This window comes from Leptonychotes weddellii, chromosome 2 (genome assembly GCF_054177405.1).
Source record: "Leptonychotes weddellii isolate Sample4059 chromosome 2, ASM5417740v2, whole genome shotgun sequence".
NCBI lineage: Eukaryota > Metazoa > Chordata > Mammalia > Carnivora > Phocidae > Leptonychotes > Leptonychotes weddellii.
This window is the reverse complement of record NC_138370.1, coordinates 47,800,300-47,820,628: the sequence shown is the minus strand read 5'-3', so window position 1 is coordinate 47,820,628 and position 20,329 is coordinate 47,800,300. Positions and strand designations below refer to the sequence as shown.

Sequence of the window (20,329 nt, the reverse complement as noted above, 5' to 3'; positions counted from 1 at the left end):
GAACCCCGAGCCTCAGCCCTGCCTCGCTTCGGGAGCCTCTTCCTCCTCCCCCACCACGTACCTGGCCTGAGCGGCGGGACCCGGGAAGCCCCTCTCGGCGGGACGGGCCCAGCCTCGGTCCTCCTCCGTCTCCCGCGGCCGCCGCCGCATCCGGGCTCGCTACGCTCCCGCCGGCACCATGGAGGAATCGGGGTAAACCCGCGAGCGCCGGCGACTTTTTCTCCGGAGTCTCTGGCCTGGCGCCTTTTGGGTGAGATGAGTGGGGGAGCGGGTATCTATGCCGGTCTGAGGTTGCCCCGAGAAGCCCTGGCCGAGAAAGAGAGGCTCGGCGGAGGCTGGCAGCTGCAAATCCACGTCCTGCAGCGTCTTCGCCCTCCCCTCTTCCTCGCATCGGGGTTTGTTTATATAGGGTCTGGAAGCCGGGAGGAATTGCCCACCCCCTCCAGGCGGCCCGCCCTCCCCTCCCGGGCTCGGGCTCCCGCACGTGGTCGGCACCAGCAGCCTCTCGGCGAAAGGCAGACGACAGCGAACGAGGAGCGGGCGGCCGGGAGCTAGCGCTGCGCAGCTTCGCGTACTGCTCGCCCTCCCCGGCGCCCTCGCCCCTTGCCCAGCCCAGCGCAGACTCGGCTTCACCTCCCTTCATCCCCTTCGCGGGAGGCGAGGCTGAACATACCGCCTTTCGGGTGCTCGTGATGTTTCTCTGGGGTTCGCTCAATTGCCGGAAAAGAATGGTAACATGAAGAGCGGAGCGTGAGAGCGTCACGCGGGAAGGGGAAGAGATTGATGGGCAGAGCGCTTACTTCGCGGAAGATCACGTTCCGAGGGCTGCGCGGGGCGAAACGGCGCGGAGCCTCCACTTCCTGGCTGGACTCCGCTGACATCTGTAGCCTCCCTTCCAGCAGGTTCCCCGCTCGCGAGCCGCTGCCTGCGGAGGAGAGTTTAGACAGCGCGTGAGCATCCAGGAGTTTGTGGACCTCCATCCAAACAGGAGTTGTGCTCCGGTGCCCGTGTCCCTGGATCCGTGTGGAGCCCGCCAGCACGCTGGCTTCAGAGGGAGTTGAACTTGAGTTCAGGTGGGTTATCCCAGGGGGAGCACAGGAGGAGACAGACGTTCAGGGAAGACGAGGAAGGTGATGTTCCAATGTCAAAAGCGGACGCTTTTCTTCCTGACTCTTGCTGGGGCTGAGCCGCTTCCTCCCACGTCGTTCCCCCTACTGACCCGCTCCTCCCTAATCCAACCCTCCCCCACTAAGGGGGGAAAACACCACCACTGCTGTGTTCTTACGTATCTAGAATGCTATAGACTTTCATAACTTATGATTATGTGTCAAATCCATTGCTTTATATTGCGAGAGGCTTAATGATTTCCTCAGTCAAGTCATTTACTTCTAAGCCAATAGATAATGCCTTCGTCATAGTTTTCTGGGGGGAAAGTAACTGTGCGTTTGTTCTGCAGATGCCCAACTCCCTCTGAATCCTGCAGATTGGTGCTGAGCACGCAACAAAAGTTTTTAGCTTCTCCTCAGTTTCTGGTGCTTCGCAGGGGAGAGGAAAGGACTTTGGCATTAAACACAAGAAGCAGTCAGGGAGCCATCTCCTTTAACTTTTCTTCTCTGTTATCATTTGCAATGAAGAGGAAACAGAAGAGATTTCTGCAGATGACTTTGTTATTCATGGTGGCTTTAATTTTCCTGCCCAATATTGGTCTCTGGTCTCTGTACAAGGATAAGCACTTGGTGAAATCTACAGAACCCGGGGAGCAGCAGGTAAGTGCCATCCGGAGAAAGCTCACAGGATTGGTAAGACATGCAACTCGCGGGGACACAAGGAAGCAAGTGTGGTAGCCTTGGGTTTTCTCCCAAGTATTTACAGGGCACATATTACAAGACTCGAGACTTTGGGGTTTAAGAAAGTCCTTGTTTTAAGATCTCAACTAATGACGTGGGTGAAATGTAAAATAAACTAGAAAAGAAGGATAAGAGAGGAAGAGAAGACAATCTCTCTCAGTTGGTCTTTAGGTTGATTTTAACTTGAGGTGTATGAAAGGTAACTGCTAATTTGTGGGATATGGAAGTGGGTTTGGTACAAGTTTAGTCACGGAGATTTGTTTTTGCTTTTCATCCGGTTTGGGTATCTACATTAAAGTGAACTGGGCCAATTAAATCATTAAACTTGTGAAGTAGTTCTCAAAAAACAAGCCACAGCTTTCTATATTTTTGGTTGTAATTTTTGCTTAGCAACAGCTTTTTACTCTGTGGAAACTTAAAGTCTCTGTTTTTTCTCTCCTGTTGCTAAGGTGGTGTGGTGGGGTATACAGGCAGAGTTATCGAGGATGTCTGTTCAGTTTCACAATCTGGTGATAATAGTTTGTTGCTAAAGGCTTTCCTTCATATTTGAAACACTGCGTAGCGTGGTATGTTTTGTTTTCACGTATATGCAATCTGTTAGTATGTGCAACACTCATGACCTAACATAGGTCAAAATAACACTTTCTTAGTGAGTAATAATGCAAAAAATCCTTCACGAAGTGTTGATGAGAAGTAATATTGTTGAATTTCTTGTTTATTAATAAGTAAGACAGCTTCTGTAATTAAACTTTTAACAATAGAATGCAGCCTTCTTCGTGGTATTGATGTAACACTTTTTTTTTAACTAGTCCTGTGCATCACCTCAGAATATTAATATTCTTAATTTCAAGGGTCATCACCCATGTACACTGTGTACCTTCCACACATATTATGTGTTTAAATAAAAGTCCATTTGTGGACAACAGGAATATATATCAAAGGTAATTAAATATTTGTTCTTATACTTAACAAAGTTTAATCTCTTTATACAGTGAGTGGTATACATGTGAAATACATGGAGGTAATCTGCTTTTTCATTTTAAGAAGTGATGGTTACCAGTCTGTAAACTTTAAAGATAACTAGTTGCTTATGGATTTTTGGTAGATTGGAATTTTGAGGAAAAATGTTGACATGTTTTTGTTTAGTTGTTGATCTCTACCATCCTTTCTAATAGGGATATAACTTTGATTTGAAGTATATTGTTTTGTTATTCCAGTGAAAAAAAGGAAGATGGGCACTTTGAATGTGAAACTTTTTTTTCCTATTTAGATCACTCATTTCTCCATCCTTGTTAAGAAACAAAATTTTGTTAACATTAGTAGTTAATACTAATGTTATTATATAAAATTTCTATTTCAAAATAGTTAAACTAACAAAAGCAAAATGACTTTTCCTTGAGTTTTGTTAATTCAATTAACCATAACCATCTGAAGTATTTGTTGTATAGCTAACATAAAACACTAATTAATCTTATTAATGAGATCTTTACAACTTTCACACTGGGTCTTACTGATTTTGACTCTTAATGAGAAATTTGTTTGTATAATGGTATTAAAAAAATGAAATATGGCAAATCAACTTTCTGACTTACTGTAATCTGCAAAAGAGTTTCCTTGTTCTGGTTCTTTTGTAGTACCAGTGATACTTAATATTAGGTAATAAATTAACCATTATGAAAGGCATGCGTTGGTAAGATAAGGAGGTGTTTCTCAAAGTTTCATACACTGTTGAGTAAATAACTGATGGAGATCTCGTGACATTCCAGTTTAATAATCCTCTGTAACAGCTTTGAAACCAAGAGTAAAGTCAGGCAGTAATATGCCATAAAATGAATGTCGATCACATACTTTAGTAGTTTTTAACCTAAATAATAGTTTTAAAACTAATTCTTACAGAAACAAAATAAAGTTAAAAAGGTAGAAATTGTCACTTACCGAAAGATAGAATTCATTGTAAAACAGGAAAAGATAAGCTTTTATGGGTTTTATTCCACTGTTAAATATAATTGGAAAGATAATTAGGATAGTTGACATTATACAAGTATTGGATAAGTAAGAGTTAAGTCATATATGTATTATAAATATATATATATATATACACGACCAAATTAAAAAATGACTTTCAGTGATGAATTAAACATGCTCAGTGTTGTGATATAATAGTTTGCTAATGTATCTATAAATCAATGTTAGTAAGTCAGCTAAACACACAGGTTTCCAATTGAAGCATGTAATTTGACTATTGGGTAATGTGTTATTTAAATTTAGCAGTTTGTTCTAAAAAGACTATTTCATGGTTAATTGCTAAAATGTTCTTCAAGAGCCATCTTTTACTATATTTATCCCTAAGTTGTAAAATCGTGAGGGTAAGGATAATGTGCTGATTGAGGCATTGATAGCAGTAAGTAGTGAAGCTATTCAAAACAAGTCACGTGCCCATATGAGCGGTCTATTTTTACAGCAGTTATGTGTAAAACAGCATGTGTGATGTGCTGGTGGTCACAGGAATTGAAAACCTTCACCATCTTAAATAGTTTAATTATTACAATGGGCTGTAGGGAAATACTTCAATTTATGGAGATTCAAAATCATGGAATGGCTAACACTCTTTAAGTTCTCCTAATTTGTATTTTATCAGAGCACATCACTAATAGTTTGTCTATCCACTGTTCAGTATAAACAGTATTTATTATATAATCTGAAACAAAGTGAGGGTAAACAGAAAACACTGATAGAAACTATACGTTAATTTTCATGCTGTTTAGTATTTTGCACATTTTTTCGCATTTTTATACTATTACAAGTTAATTGTATTTATTGTCATTTCATATTAAGACTAATTTTATGACAATTCCCTATTATAATATTTACCCATTTATGATGCAGAAAAGAAAAAAAATAAAAATTCCCAAATTATTCATCTAAAAGTTTTTTTTTTTCTTTTCTCTCACACAACCAAAGGGGATTGAAAAAATTTAATAATGCAATAATTAAAGTGTGTATTTTATTGTTTGGGCTCTGCAAAGTTGGAATCCAGTTACTAAAATAATTTTTAAGCTTTTGAGATTTTTAATGTTTTAGAAAAGTTTGAAGATATTTTATAGTTTTGGTTTATATGTTATCAATCATAATTGTCATATGTTATTTTCAGTTGAGTAATTTTGTCACTTTTTTGCTTTTATGGGGATGATATAATTATCCCCTTTGTTTTGTTTAGAAATATATACATATATTATAAAATAATCTATTGATAATGAATATGATATTTAGCTGAGAATGATTACTGTATGATTATTGTGTAATAATTCTTCTCATTTTTCTCTTAAAATTTGAATTGCTGTTCTTCTCTGCTTTCAGCTGCATTTAAATTAACATTATGTATTTGGATCTTAATTAAACAGGCATTAGGGTGATAATTAGAACAAAACAATATTTTAGAGCAAAACTACTTCACTCAGCATTATTATACCTTTCTTCCTAATTATTCACACAAGAATAGGTAAATAAAAACTACCCCCAAAACACTTTGTTTTCCTAAATACATTGAAAAGCTTAATAAAAAAAGTAGCTGTAGTTTTGGCAACAAAGTTGCAAATAATATGACTTGCAGAAATAATACAAGAATATTCAGAATATGAAGAAGGTCTTGCAATATTTTTACAAATCATTTTTTGAAATGAAAGAAGTAGAGTCAAATTTCCAGAATTTTAAATCAGACATTTTCACAATTATTCAGAATGATTTTAGAAACTTGTGTTTGGCCTGGATTTTTTTACCACATTAAAAAACCAAAACTAGATACTCATGTCACTTTTAAATTGTAATACCTTCTTATTTCTTTGTACTTAGGAAGTTTTATTGATGAAATAGGGCTAATCGTCGTTGCCACATAAGGTACATAAAGTTCTGAAATCACATCTTGGGTATGGAAAGTATTGTGTAGTAATATTTTGTTTTTAGTCAGATCCATATGTAAGCTGTACATGACAGATGTGGGGCTTCACCTTCATTTAAAAAAAAATAATCTTCTGAAAGATTTCTCAGCATCTTTGACCAGCTCTTCTAAATGTTAACCACACTTTGGGGGGATTCTTTCTTTTGGCTAAGAACATTTTTCCCCTGTGGCATTTTAAACCTGTTTTATGATGTGAAGATGTCAGATAATTGGTACTGAGTATATGCAAACTGTCTTATGCTTTTCTTTGTCATGCTGATCACTAAAGCAGTAGAGTGTGTCTGTGTTTCTTTTCCAGCAAACACCTTAGATATTGGAAGAGCTAAGAACAGGAGAAAAAAAATAAGGTTTTCTCTCTTCCTGCACTCAGGATTATCAGTGCACTAGATGTGAAATGATGCATTAGTTTGAGCCATACTGTTCTTAATTAGCTAAAATGTAGGTTTTAAATTAGGATTTTAAAGGACCTTTTCTTGAATTTATGGAAAATCCATTCTGACTCGCTACAGGATCACACCACACAGACCACTGTAACAAGTGTCTTAATTATTTGCTGTGACCTCGTAGATCGCAACATGATTAGTTCATCACCTTGCCTCCTGGGAGACTGTGTGAAACACAGTCTTCTGTTCACAATCTGGTAAAAAAATTAGATAGGTTTTTCTCCTGTCCATTGCTGTGTTGGATAAGCTGTGCTGAATCAATTAACCTCCTATATATTTTTTAATCTATAAAAGAAACCAAGTCAAGACGGAATATGTAGGGAAAAGGGTAAGGAAGTTTGGGTGCTTTAAGTGGTACAGAGAAGAGAATTGAGGGTTTTTTTTTTTTTTTTTTTTAAGTTCTGTCAGGAGTAGCCATGATAGCCTTTAGGGAAGGTTGCAACTCTGTCTCCCCTTGTAACACTTTTGTACAGGTGAAAGTCAGCTAAGGTACATCAAGAATAACCTTAAAGGAGGGGATACAAATTAAATGAGGAAAAGAAGTTAGGCAGTGTAAGTGGGATATAGAATCAGATGTGGTTGTGCTTTGTCTCAGCAGTCACTCATTTCTCATTTGCTTGGCTTGCTTATGATGAAGAGGTGAGCACTGGATACTTCCATTCTTAAAACCATCTGACATGACTACATCATTCTTCTCTTTCCTTAACATTTACATGTGTTGACAAAGTACCATTATAGAATCAAATGTCCAAATGTACCAAGAAATAGGAGGTTCTCAGGATGATAGTAAAAGACACACTCATAAACTAGATACTCGCTCTCCATATGACCTCCACCTGTCACACCATAAAGCTAACAGTTCCTAAATTCTCCCAAAATGTAGTTGTAATTCTTGAATGGACAACAAAAAAGAAAAATAAAAAATGTTTGTGCCACTGACAATTTATATTTAGACAGGAAGGAATACACACACACATATATACTGGGTTTATTTAAAGGTTGAAAAGAAGAGACAGGGCATCCACAAACATTCAAGAACACAATTACCACCATTCCTCACTGATATGCTGGTGTTTGTTACTACCAAACTCTAACTAGGTGGCCAGAAAGGTATATTTAGGGTTAAGGGCAAATTGCATGAATGTCTTCTTCAACTTTCCTCCTTCTAGCATAATGGGGAAAAGTGTGGACTGGATTAGCAGTACTGTCAAAGTATTCATTTCACGTATTCATTTAACAACACACATACATACATCCACATGCATGTCCTCACTTATAAAGAAAAAATAAATCCACCCAACTGTTTCATTTTGTACATTTTTTTTTTTACTTTTGTAACTTTACACTTTTTCCATTGCTTTGAATCCACAAAGAGGCTGTTAGTCATCTGAGTCTGAAGCATCATTTAAATGTTATCAGTATAACTCTAGGAAAGTATGGAGAGAGAGAAAGAAGATGCATCTGTCTCTAGAAGTACTTACATCTATTTAGCAAGTGTGAGACTCATAGCAAGGATTTAGCTTGTTAGACTTGCACAGATTATAAATAGGGTGATTTGTTTGTTTTCTGGTAATAGAATCAACACAGTTGTGGTTGCCATCAATGTGGTGGTGGCTATCAGCTCTCTTTTGCAAGGAGTGGTAGTGTCTCAATGAGGGCTGAGAAGGCTAATTTTAAATTTATTGCTCAATTACTCATGGAATGTTATTTTCAGTACTTGAAGTCTAGAAAGCAAGAGATGGAATTTTATTATAAATCATTGTGAACTATTTTATCATAATAAAAATGACCACATTGTCAGGGCTGCCACCCAAGTTTGAGTGAGTGGGGCTTTCCTTTTTCCTTATTTTTGGCATGTCTCCTCAGCAAAAGAATCCAGCTGAACTTAATTATAAGAGAAATATCAGAATTTCCATTCTGTTTTGTTCTCTTTTAGTATGTAAGGATGTAGGCTCTGGAACCAAATTATCAGGGTTCAAATTCTGGATCCTGCACTTAACACTTTGTGACATTTAGCAAGTCATTGATCTTCCCCAAATCAGTTTTCTCTTAAGTCAAATGGGGATAATACTTTTCTTGTAATGTTACAGTGAGGACAAAATAAATGCTTAGTATCTTGAACAGCATATAATAAGGGTTAATGAATATAGATTGTTATTATGGTATAAGCATTTATAAACAATCATTGCCATTAACAAGGAAATTAGTGTTTGTTTAATAAATATTTACAGATGGTTTCTCTTTGCAAGACTGTGTCAAGAGAGCACAGCACAACAGTGAATATGATAGAGGACTGTCATTGATGTGTTAAATCTGGAAGGGAGGGACTTTTCAATAAACAAATAAATAGGGTCTAGAAAATGAAAGGGCTTTTTCTTTGTAATTTTTTGGTCCAATGCTTAAGGACAGGTTGTTAATTTTATTTTTTATCTAATCATTTATTGCAAAAAATGATTTTTTTGGTATAGTGCATCCAAAGTTATTAAAAAATGAAGCTTTTAATAGAGATTTTTTTTTAAAAGTTATGCTTCTTTGTAGTGACCACTTTCATTTCCCATAACAAATAAAGCCCATGCCTCACATATAGTCATTTTTTTTTTTTGCTACATTAATTACAAACAAGAATCTGAGAACTACTTTTGTTGTTTAAATCTTGGTCATGAGAGAGAGTGATTATTTTGAAGAAAAAAAGTTAAAAAGCAGAATAGGAACTATTAAAATCATGAAGCTACTTTACAGAGTTACTATTCCCTTCAGTGGAGTTAGGGGATACACAAAAAAGCATATTGCATGTGCCTGTTCTTAATTTTCTAAATAGTGAATTGGTGAGGTAAAATTGTTATTCATGAAACAAACAAACAAACAAACAAACAAACAAAAAACAAGCACTGAATGGTAGAATTTTCTGTGTGTATCATGGACCTTTAGAAAAGAGAGAAATGGTATGGTCTCTGGACTCATTAGACAGGGCTTCATTCTTTTAGGGGGAGAATGTTGAGCTGCATCTTCTTATCAGAATTAGACAGTGTTGGGATTAGGCTGAGGGAAGGGCAGATACTTCAGGTTCCGACATTGGGCTCACCACTTACCAAAATATATCATCTTGGGCAAGTCACTTAACATCTTTGAACCTCAGATCTTCATATGTTAACACCGATATTCTCTCATAAAAGGGTAGCAGAGAGAACTAATTGGATTAATATATGTAAATTGCCTGGTACATAGTAAATAATTAAGGGAAGCTAAACAAATAGCATTGCTACCTTTTTCTCAGTTTTTAGAATATTCACTGAAGGTAGTGAATAAGCTTAATATTGGGCAAACCCAGTAAAGGTATAATAAAATATATGAAACATCACTATTAATTTCTTTATTATTGCTAATATAGATGTTTATTGGGTATGTGTACCATACAATACTCTGCTACACCCTGTGGCAAATAAGTGATTAAGAGATAAATCTGTTTTCAATTAGCTTACAATCTGCTCATTAAGAGAAGGCATGCACACACCCATAATATAGGGATGGATTAAATTGTTTCATAAGAAATACGTGTTCTAATTATTTACAGTTTAGAAGAAGTAGAGAAAACGTCAGTTATTGTGTGATATTTATGTGACCCTAAGTGCTTTCTGCACAATTACTGATTTAATCCTCCAACAATTCATTGAGATGGTTTCTTCTGAATAACTCAATTCACAGTTAAGTAAGGCTCAAAGATAAAATTTGAGTCTCTGCACTGTGGATTCATAAAAAAGAAAAAAAATGATGAACAGTGTTAACAGCTACATAGTTTAAGGCAAGTGAAAACTTTGAAAAAGTGACTGGGTTTGATAATTAGTCTCTGATAGGCTCTTGATTGAAGTTACACACAGTCATAGAGGTATAAACAAAATTGTATATGGTTAAGTGGTAAGATTAAACATACAACTAAAATATCTTATAAGATAGATAACAAGTAATGGTGGGGCTAGCATTGATATAAACAGCTGAATGTGGGGTCCTGGTAGGTAGGAGACAAGAGGAGCCAAAAGAAGGCTAATGCGTGAAGGCTAGTCCCCAAGGAAAATGAAGGTAGACGAGAAAAAGCAGGAGAGAAACAGAAAAGGTTGTTATGATATGAAAGGTAAATACAGAGCCTGTGCTTGTTATAGTTTGGCAGAGAAGTCTGAGATTTTTCTTATGCAATTATCTTACTAATTTGGAGAGATAAATGAACATTTGTGAAATGTTCTGCGAAGTGTGAAACCATATAATATAGGTAGATATCTATAATATCTAGATAGATAGGTAATTAGATGTTTATCATAGTATATTAAATCCTATCATAAAGATTGAAGACAATAATACAGAATGGGGATTTCAAGAAACCATGCCACCACCTGGTCAGTAAGACAGCAATGTATCTGTCAAAATAAATGCGGACAATGAACAGATATGCAGAGCAAAGGAAAAAAGCAATTGGTTATGTATAGGTAGTAGAATGAGGGAAGTGACCCTTCCCTGTAAATATTAATTACAGAGATAAGGAGATAGTCGTATTAAGTTGCCAAGAATCCCAAGATAATATATGAATAATAAAAGTAATAAAGTCATTATGATAAAAACAATAAGAGTAAAAGTAATAATTAAAGGCAATATATTAACATTTATTTATAGTTTCTTACTATGTGCCAGACACCGTGTTGAGCTGTTCTTAAATAGTCACAGCAAATCCATGGTATATGGAAGATTACTATCCTGTATTGCAAAAGTGAAGAGACTTTTCTTTTTCAAAAATTTGTTAAGATATTACAGTGATTATTCTACCAATATTGAAGTGTTGGACTATCTATAATTTACCCCATATAATGTAAATACATTGGATATCCTGGACCATAGAGTTACATATTAATTCAACTATGAAACGAAATATGCACAGTAGTTAAGGGTTTGGATACTAGAGCCAGGCTGCCTGGTTTCAGTTCCAGCTCTATTATTTGCTACCTGTGTCACTTTGGACAAGCTGCTTATCTTTTCTGTGTCTTAGATTTGCCATTTATAAGATGGGTATAAAAAACAGTGCCTACTTGGTTGAATCAATGTGTGGGTTAAATAGATTAATGTTCGTAAAATGTTTGGAAAACATAGCAAGCAATTTTAAAGTGTTAGCTATTATTATCTGTTAGAATTCTAGAGAATTGAGATTGGATAAAAAAGGAAAAGTATGTTCCTATACCATTTCTTTCATAGACCCATCATGAGGGTTTATAAAAAATTTTTTTTCATTCTTTTTAAATATTTATTTATTTATTTGAGAAAGAGAGCACATGCATGTGCACGAGTGAGGTAGGGAGGGGCAGAGGGAGAGATTCTTCAACCAGACTCCCTGCTGAGTGTGGAACCAATGTGGGGCTCCATCTCAAGACCCTGAGATCATGACCTGAGCTGAAATCTAGAGTTGGGCACTCAACGGACTGAGCCACCCAGGTGCCCCCCAAATTTGCATTCTTATAAGGCTTTAAAAAATGTTCAAAGAAGCATCTTTAACTTCTTTTTCTTTAATTTTTAAAATTTATTTATTTACTTTTAGTAGCCGATATGGAAATAAAATAGCACTTATTAGTTCAAAAGTTTTTTGTAACTTGAACCAAGGACTCTTATAGCCCTACCTGTGAGAGCAAACTGGATTTTAACAGAGAGTTTAGTTCTTCCCAGCATATGCAGTCAGCACCAATGCTGTTATCTGGACCTTTCCCCTCATATTTTTTGTGCTGTTCTCTCCACATGGTGTTTATTTCTCAATGTGAATTTTGTCCTCAAGGGATAAAAGCTGTCTTATAAATTATGTCATTGAGTCTGAACTTCTAAAAAAGATTATCTAAAAATGTCTTCAGGGTTGAATATTTTATTTTATTATTTTATATAACTTGAATTTTAATGTTATTGTTCTGGTTGCTTCCAAATGATGCTGTTTGAGACTGGAGTAGAGAGCTTGACAAAGGAAGTGCTCTCTCACTCCTAGTGCTTAGGAGAAAAGAACAGGCTGGAAAGACAGAGGAATGGAAAACTGTAGAAAATTAGGTGGTAGGGGAGATGAAAATGCTTTCATTCCCTAGCTGAGTGAATCTTATCATTTTTTAAGGTAGCCTAACAGAAGGGTGTCAGATTAACAACAACTATATAGTAGGATTCTTTCCCCCTCTTAACTTCTATGGAAACTTCCATTTTTTTCTTTCTTTCTTGAGTCCTAATATATGAAATATGGAGGGAAAGATAGGCATCAGAGAGGCCAAGGGATACTATTCAAGAAAGGGTAGAAATACAAACTACTTTATCACTTTGCCCCCCTCTTCCATCCTTTTTTCTGCTCAGAGCCCATGCTCCTCTGCTTTTTCCTTTAAATTTTCCTAAAGAAATATTTCAAGTGGGAATTGATTTGATCAATTATTGGTCCTATGAAGGGACGAAAGACTTTAAACTCTAAAAACTTAAGTCTTTTGCATTATATTAAAAAAAAAGTTCTGTTGAACCTAACTGGATTTTCAATTATTGAAATGTGTATGATGTGAGAAATATTTCTTTAGCTCAAGGCTTTTACTGTTGATCTGTGTTGCTATGTTTTGTTTGTAATACTGGGAGCTGACACCTTATTTCAGACTGTGCCATCAGAAGGTAAATATTGCTTAGTTGTGTCACCTCAAGGGAAGCGATCTTGTGTAAGTTAAAAATACAAACTGGCACAATGAAGCCAAAACTACTAGTAAAGAATCTCTCTGTGCTTTCCCACTCAGCACTTTCTCCCATTTTCTAAAGCTGCTTTCTCCACTCTTCTCTTGTCTCCTCAAATCTCCCTTGCCACCCCTTCTCTTATCAGTAAAGAGCCGGGCCTCATTCTTCACTGACAGCATAGTATTTTCATATTGGGAGAGCCAAGACTTCATACCATAAAATCAGAAAAAGTATCCGCATTTATTTCTCAGTTCTCTTTTTGCCTCATGTGACTGTGGAAAAATGTCCCTAGCTTTAGGATACATAGGGATGTTCTCTCCAAACTATAGACCACAATGTTTTCTTAGGAATTTCACATTGATCTTTTCTCATTTCACTTATTTTCAGTCTCTTCCTCTCTGATCCATCCTTCCCATCAATATTTGAACTTGCTCAGATTTCTCCCACTTTTGGAGGAGTACGGGGAGCAAGAGTATAAAGCGAAGACAATGTCACTGTGTGTCACACACCCTTTTAGTACTGTCCTGTCTTTCTCCTCTTAACAGCCAGACCTGATGCATGTACTTCCTGATTTTCTGCTTCTGTGTACCTCAGGCTGATTCCAGCTCCTGGAATCTGCATTAGCTCCTTTCAGCAGTGTCACTGAAAATCTCTTTGTAGTTAATTCCAAAAGCACTTCTCATTAGTCATACTACTTGATAGAATTTAACTAAACTCTCTTACCTGAAACAGTCGTCTTTATCTGAGGAGAAGAGGTGGCAGAGTGGGAGACTTAAAGAGGGAAGAGGCTGGAACGGCAGCTTTGGGAAACAAGCAAGAAGGCTGAATAGGGAAATGTGCACTGATTCTTTACTTTAGCCTTTGCTGTGTGAACTCCTATTTTAATTCTATCTCCACGGCCCATCCCAACCACCATGCATGCACAAACACGTTTACAGTGTCTTTATAGACACCTACTTCTGTCCTTTTGCTTAAAATGTTATTTTCTTTGGTGGTCTCTGCAATTACATCTTCTCTGCATTCTCGGGAGAGGGGCTTGGGGGAAGGGGCAATTCATCCAGCCCCTCGTAATTTCAGCTATCAAATTTAAGTTGATGACTCCCAAATCATTATGTCTAATCCGAATTTCCCTCTGAACACGTGATCCACACACCACTAAAATCTAGAAACATATTTTAAACCTTAAATGCTGCAATGAAATCCATTTTTCTCTTCCATTCTCTGCAGCGGTTCTCCTTTTGTGTCTCTTACCTAAATGAAGTACACCATCATCTATCCAGGTGTTCATTATGGTTGGTACCTTCATTATGTTTACTCTTAAATTCAGTTGATTGATAAGCATTAGCAGTTCTTCCTAAAACATCTCTTTTGCACTCATCCACATCTCTTGATGCCCCTTGCCACTGCCCTAGCTGGGACCAGCATAAACACTTCACTGGATTTCTGGAAAAGACCCTCAACTTAATACTCCTCCCTCCAGCCTTGTCCTCCAGTCCACACTCACAGCAGAGAGTTGTTTATCCAAAGTGTGTAAATGAACAGGCCATGGCCATTTGTCAGTCTACTCACTAGCTTCTCTAATCTTTGGATTAAAGTTCAAGTTCTTTAATATGGCTTCCCTGTATTAAACACTCCTTGATGAACCCAACTGGTCACTATTTTATTGCCACGACTACCCAGGCTCCAACCACTTTGAACTTCTTTTAGGTTCCTTAGAATACGATATTCTTTCTCTTCCAGGAATTTGCCTATATTTTATCTTCAGTCTTACCTGAATAATTTCTACTTTTCTTCAAGCTCTTTCTGGGAAACTTTCTCTGATCTCTCATGCTTGGGTTTGGTACCTTACCTGTTCCCTAAGAAAAACTTTCTTTTTCTGCCCTTAGAATGGAACTTATCAGTCTGTGTAATAACTACCTATTTAGGTAGTTTATATACCGTTAATCAGTGAATTCCTTAAACTTAGTAGTAGGTCGACTGATGCACTCCCCCTGTCCCCCCCCCAAAAAAAAAAGTTCATCCATGTACTAATCCATTGAACTTGTGAATGTTACCTTATTTGGAAAAAGAATCTTGCAGATGTAATTAATTTAAGGATCTTGAGCTGCAGAGACCATTCTGGATTATCCTGCTGGGCCCTAAATCCAGTGACAAGCATCCTTAAAAAAGACACACGACACGGGGGATTTGATGCACAGAAGGAAAGAAGACACAGACAGAAGACGGAGATGCAGTGTGAAGGTGGAGGCAGAGATTGGAGTGATGCAGAATAAGCCAAGCAGCTGGAAGAGGCAATGGAGGATAGAGCCTCCAGAGGTAATGCAGCCCTGCCAACATCTTGATTTGGAACTTCTGGCCTCCAGAACTGTGAGAGAGTAACTTCTTGTTGTTTGAAGTCACCTAACTTGTGGTGATTTGTTACAGCAGCCCCGGGAAACTAATCCAGTTAGAAATTGTCTTTTTCCACGTTTTAATGCCAGTGCCTAGTATTGACTGACCACAAATTAGGCTTTCAGTAAATATTTCTTGAAAGAATGAGGGATGATAGATATGAGTTGTTTTCTGTATATTGAACTTACATGAGCTGAACTGTATTTATACAAAAACAAGAGTATGCACAACCCATTGTGTATGCTTAAATACCATATATGTATTATCAAACAACTGTGAGTATAAAAAAGTTAAACTCTTGTCATCCTCATGAATTAAGGTTCCATTTGGATGTGTTTGTTCTATCAGTCTCTCTCTGACTAAATATGCTGTTATGTCAAGACTTGACTGATCCTGATACTGCAAATCACAATGAGATTTCATCAAACTTGTACACATCTGAGATGCTACAGAAGCTGTGTATGGCTCCAGTAACTTTAATGGAAGGAGGGTGACCTTCAAACAAGCCAGTAAGATAAAGAACAGCGTATAATCATTGAGTGTATTCTTTCTGTAATTACAGCAACATCTGTAGTATAACTTACACTTATAAAATGTTTAGGCACAAGGTGTATCTACATTAAAATAATAGCTGTGACAACTTAGGAAGACTTTATTTAAAAATTTTACTGATTTATAAAAAAGCTTGTAGGAACACCTGGATGGCTCAGTCAGTTAAGCATCTGCCTTCGGTTCAGGTCATGATCCCAGGGTCCTGGGATCAAGTCCCACATGGGGCTCCTTGCTCAGTGGGGAGCCTGCTTCTCCCTCTGCTGTTCTCCCTGCTTGTGCTCTTTCTGTCTTTCTCTCCCTCTGACAAATAAACAAATAAAATCTTAAAAAAAATAAAAAAAGGTTGTAGTCGAGTTAATTATTACAACCTACAAGGGAACACTAAGCAGCCCTCTTCATTTAAAAAAGTCATTTTGGGGGCACCTGGGTGGCTCAGTCATTAAACGTCTGCCTTCTGCTCAGGTCATGATCCCAGGGTTCTGGGATCGAGCCCCACATCAGGCTCCTTGCTCAGCGGGAAGCCTGCTCCTCCCTCTCCTACTCCCCCTGCTTGTGTTCCCTCACTGTATCTCTCTCTGTCAAATAAATAAATAAAAATCTTCAAAAAAATAATAAAAAAATTAAAAAGTCATTTTGGAAATACAGATTGACAGATTTCAAGGGGTTTATTTTAATTTGAATGCTTCAGATTTTAAGGCTTCTATTAGCTAGCACAGGTCCTCGTTTTAAAACCCCCCCCTTCTTTTGAAAAAATCTACCTTGATTTACCTGTGTTCATTTTAATTAGCAGTTGTCTAGTGGGGATGTGGAAGCACAGAGAGAAAGGGAGAAAATTCAAGGGTAAAACTTATAAATGAGATTAGGAAAAAATTCTAAGAGCTAGAAAAGATATGACAGGGTTTATTTGGTAGAGGCGTATTTAATGCAGTGTCTTGGGGGAAATCTCTTACTGTTCTGATAATTATATAACATTGTGTTTGATGAGATGGTTCCACAAAGCTCTTCATGATGCTAAATTACTTCAAGCACATTAATTATATTTCCTCTTCTTTGTACTAGTATGATGGTCAGCTTTGGATTTTTGAGCTTCTCATTCTGACATTTCTATCTACTGGTCACCTAACTTTGACCTTCTTTCATTTCAGTTGCTTTTGTGTTCATCTCAATAGTGTATTAAAATGATTTTCAATATAAGAAATGTTACCAAGGTGTATTCAGCTTTAAAAAGATGTGTAGAGGGGCACCTGGGTGGCTCAGTTGGTTAAGTGTCAGACTCTTGATCTCCGCTGGGGTCTTCATCTCAGGGCTGTGAGTTCAGGCCCTCCGTTGCTCTCCGCACTGGGCATGGAGCCTACTTAAAAAAAAAAAGTGCAGAAATAGTAGAGGGAGTTTTTAAAATCACATCTTTTTCCTTAATATTATCAGTTCAATGGGATCTAGTAGTCAAAATGCCATTTAAATGTTCTTATAGTTGGGCAAAAATAATACATGCTATTACACATTGACTTGTATCATAATATTTAGATGCTAAAACATAACTTTGTAGGCACCATCACCTAACAAAAACATGCCGGTGGATGTTTTGTTAACCGTTATGAGAAAATATGTGCATCCAATTTTAAGCAACTTGTTTGACTTGAACACTAAAGTCTTTTTCCTATTTACAACACTTTATATGATTTTACATTGTTTCTGTGAGTTTCTGCAATTATATATTTCTACTTATTTGAGACACATTCTGTCTTTGTCAGTGATCTTGTGGTGATATATTGACTCTGAATGATTCATCAGTATCTTTCATGTAGATAGATACAAATACTATTTTTTTGTGATATTTTTAGATGGGAAAGGTTTTTATTTTCATTTTACTGATGGAATGTGTAAATTCTGGTGAGAATTTCTTTAAATAATACATTTTAAAAATATTTTAATCCAAGTACAGCAATCAAGTATTCGCTACAGATATTTGTCCTTTTTAAATGTAAACTAGTAGTTCGTGTGTTTGTCAGAGTTTTCTCGTTCTTTTTATTATGTTTTGCGACCCCATCTTTAAGTTGGGTAGGATATTCCTTTTAATTTATGCTTATCTTATAAATCAATTTATTTAATTTCTTACTGTTTCTGTCTGATTTTTATTTACTTACCTATGACTGATATTTTATAGTGTCTTGCTTCCTTTCCTGTGTGACATTGATTATATGTGCATATACATATATATGTATTTCATATATATATATATATAAATTTTGCCATTGTCAGTATTGATGGACATGTGAGTACTTTGTGAGAAGTATTGAATAATATTTTCATTTCTCATTTTAGCAAATGTCATTTTGTTCCCTGGTTTATTAGGTTTGAGTAAATATGAAAATTTGAGCCGTGACTCTTAAAAACATCACTTAGGAATAGTGAATAAGAATGAATTTTTTTTTCTTTTTCACCATGGGCCCAGAAGAAAGAGTTATAAAGTTAAAGCATAAGGTAAATGGGTGTCTGCACTAGCTAGTAGTGAATATTTGAGGCTGACATATGAGTACTTCTAGACAAACATAAACATGAGCAAGCTTTCTGAGTCCTACCACCATCAGAGCAAAATGTTGAAGGTCACTTTATCCTCATTGCAATACACATCCCCAAAGTTACAGATTTGGGGTTTACTTTTCAATTTTTAAGGTTGCCCTAAATGCTCATTTTAATCAATATAAAATGCTGTGGGGTGGTCTAAACTGATTTTGATTATTCTCTCTTAAAGTCTTTTCCATATGGCCTGATTAGTGGCATATTGAGCAGTATTAAGTAAGAGTAGGTAAGTTCGGGACACCTGGGTGACTCAGTTGGTTAAGTGTCTGCCTTTGGCTTGGGTCATGATCCCAGGGTCCTGGGATGGAACCCCGTGTTTGGCCCCCTGCTCAGTGGGAGTCTGCTTCTCCCTCTCCCTCTGTTGCTCCCCCTGCTTGTGCTCTCTCGCTTGTGATCTCTCTCTCAAATAAATAATAAATAAAATCTTAAAAAAAAAGGGTAGGTAAGTACACAAAACACTCCGTGAAATCTAGAGTGTAATATTAAAAAGTTTTCTTTTTTGTGTGAATGTGAAGTACTGTATCAATTGTTTATCACAGTGTGTAATGGATGCACAATGAATTGCTATAGAGGGGTGACAGATTTTTTTATATAAATTTATGTTCTATTAAAAATATTTATTGCTAATAATAAATGTTACACATGAATGAATTCTTGAGGCTTTCAAATATCTTATTCCAATTTTAATTAATTTGTTAAGTATGTATTACATTTAGCCAGAGTTTGATGAAACTGCTAATATTAAGAACAAAGTAGACTTAAAAGAGCAATAATTCTGTTCTGCCATAAACTACCTCAATACAAGGCTAAAACTTAACTATTCTGAGATTTGATCACTTTCTTTTCTAATAATGGTTTCTGCATATTTTCACTTGCAGTCTTTTTTTTTTGCTTTAAGTATATTGTCATATAATATATAACATATAATATTATATAATATACATACTATTATATAATAAATGTTACATAAAATTTGTTTATATACAGTGGTAAGGAGGAATTTCACTTTCCACTCATCAGCTGTTTTTTTTAATGATATTAGGCTTATTTCACAATAAGAATTCTTATTTTAAATCTGGTATAGTTAACATACAGTGTTATATTGGTTTCAGGTGTTCAATATAGTGATTCACCAATTCTGTACATTACTTAGTGCTCATTAAAATAAGTCTACTTTTAATTCCCTTCACCTGTTTCAACCATTCTCCCCCCCACCTACCCTCTGCTAACCTTGTGTTTGTTCTCTATAGTTAAGAGTGTCTTTGGTTTCTCTCTCTCTCTTTTTTTTCCTTTGATCTTTTGTTTTGTTTCTTAAATTCCACATTTGACTGAAATTATATGGTATTTGTCTTTCTCTGACTGGCTTATTTTGCTTGGCACAATACTCTCTAGCCTTCCAACCATGTCATTGCAAATGGCAAGATTTCATTCTTTTTTATGGCTGAGTAATAGCATATTGTATATATATATACCACATTTTCTTTATCCATTCATCTATCAATGGATACTTGGGTTTCTTCCATAATTTGAATATTGTAAATAATGCTGCAATAAACATAGGGGTATGTATATCCTTTTGAATTAGTGTTTTTGTAGTTTTGGGGTAAATACCCTGTAGTGGAATTACTGGATCATATGGTAATTGTATTTTTATTTTTAAGAACTTCCACACTGTTTTATGCAGTGGCTGCACCAGTTTGCATTCCCACCAACAGTGCATGAGGGTTCCTTTTTCTCTACATCCTTGCTAACAGCTATTGTTTCTTGTGTTTTTGATTTTAGTCATTCTGAGAGGTGTGAAGTGATATCTCCTTGGGGTTTTGATTTTCATTTCCCTGATGATGAGTGAT

The 20,329-nt window shown here is 36.5% G+C and overlaps 1 protein-coding gene across 2 annotated transcripts in view; it reads left to right on the top strand.

Annotated features, from left to right (window-relative positions):
* The first annotated feature begins 935 nt into the window (after nucleotides 1-935).
* GALNTL6 (polypeptide N-acetylgalactosaminyltransferase like 6) overlaps nucleotides 936-20,329 on the top strand; it is a 956,008-nt gene continuing 936,614 nt past the window's right edge. Inside the window, exons 1-2 of one of the 2 annotated variants that reach the window (XM_081810998.1) lie at nucleotides 936-1,073; nucleotides 1,457-1,766. In XM_081810998.1, the coding sequence (XP_081667124.1) occupies nucleotides 1,629-1,766 (138 nt within the window). In that variant the 5' untranslated portion in view covers nucleotides 936-1,073; nucleotides 1,457-1,628. Of the gene's footprint in view, nucleotides 1,074-1,278; nucleotides 1,767-20,329 lie in introns of those variants that run through there. The other variant, XM_081810995.1, reaches the window with a different exon arrangement.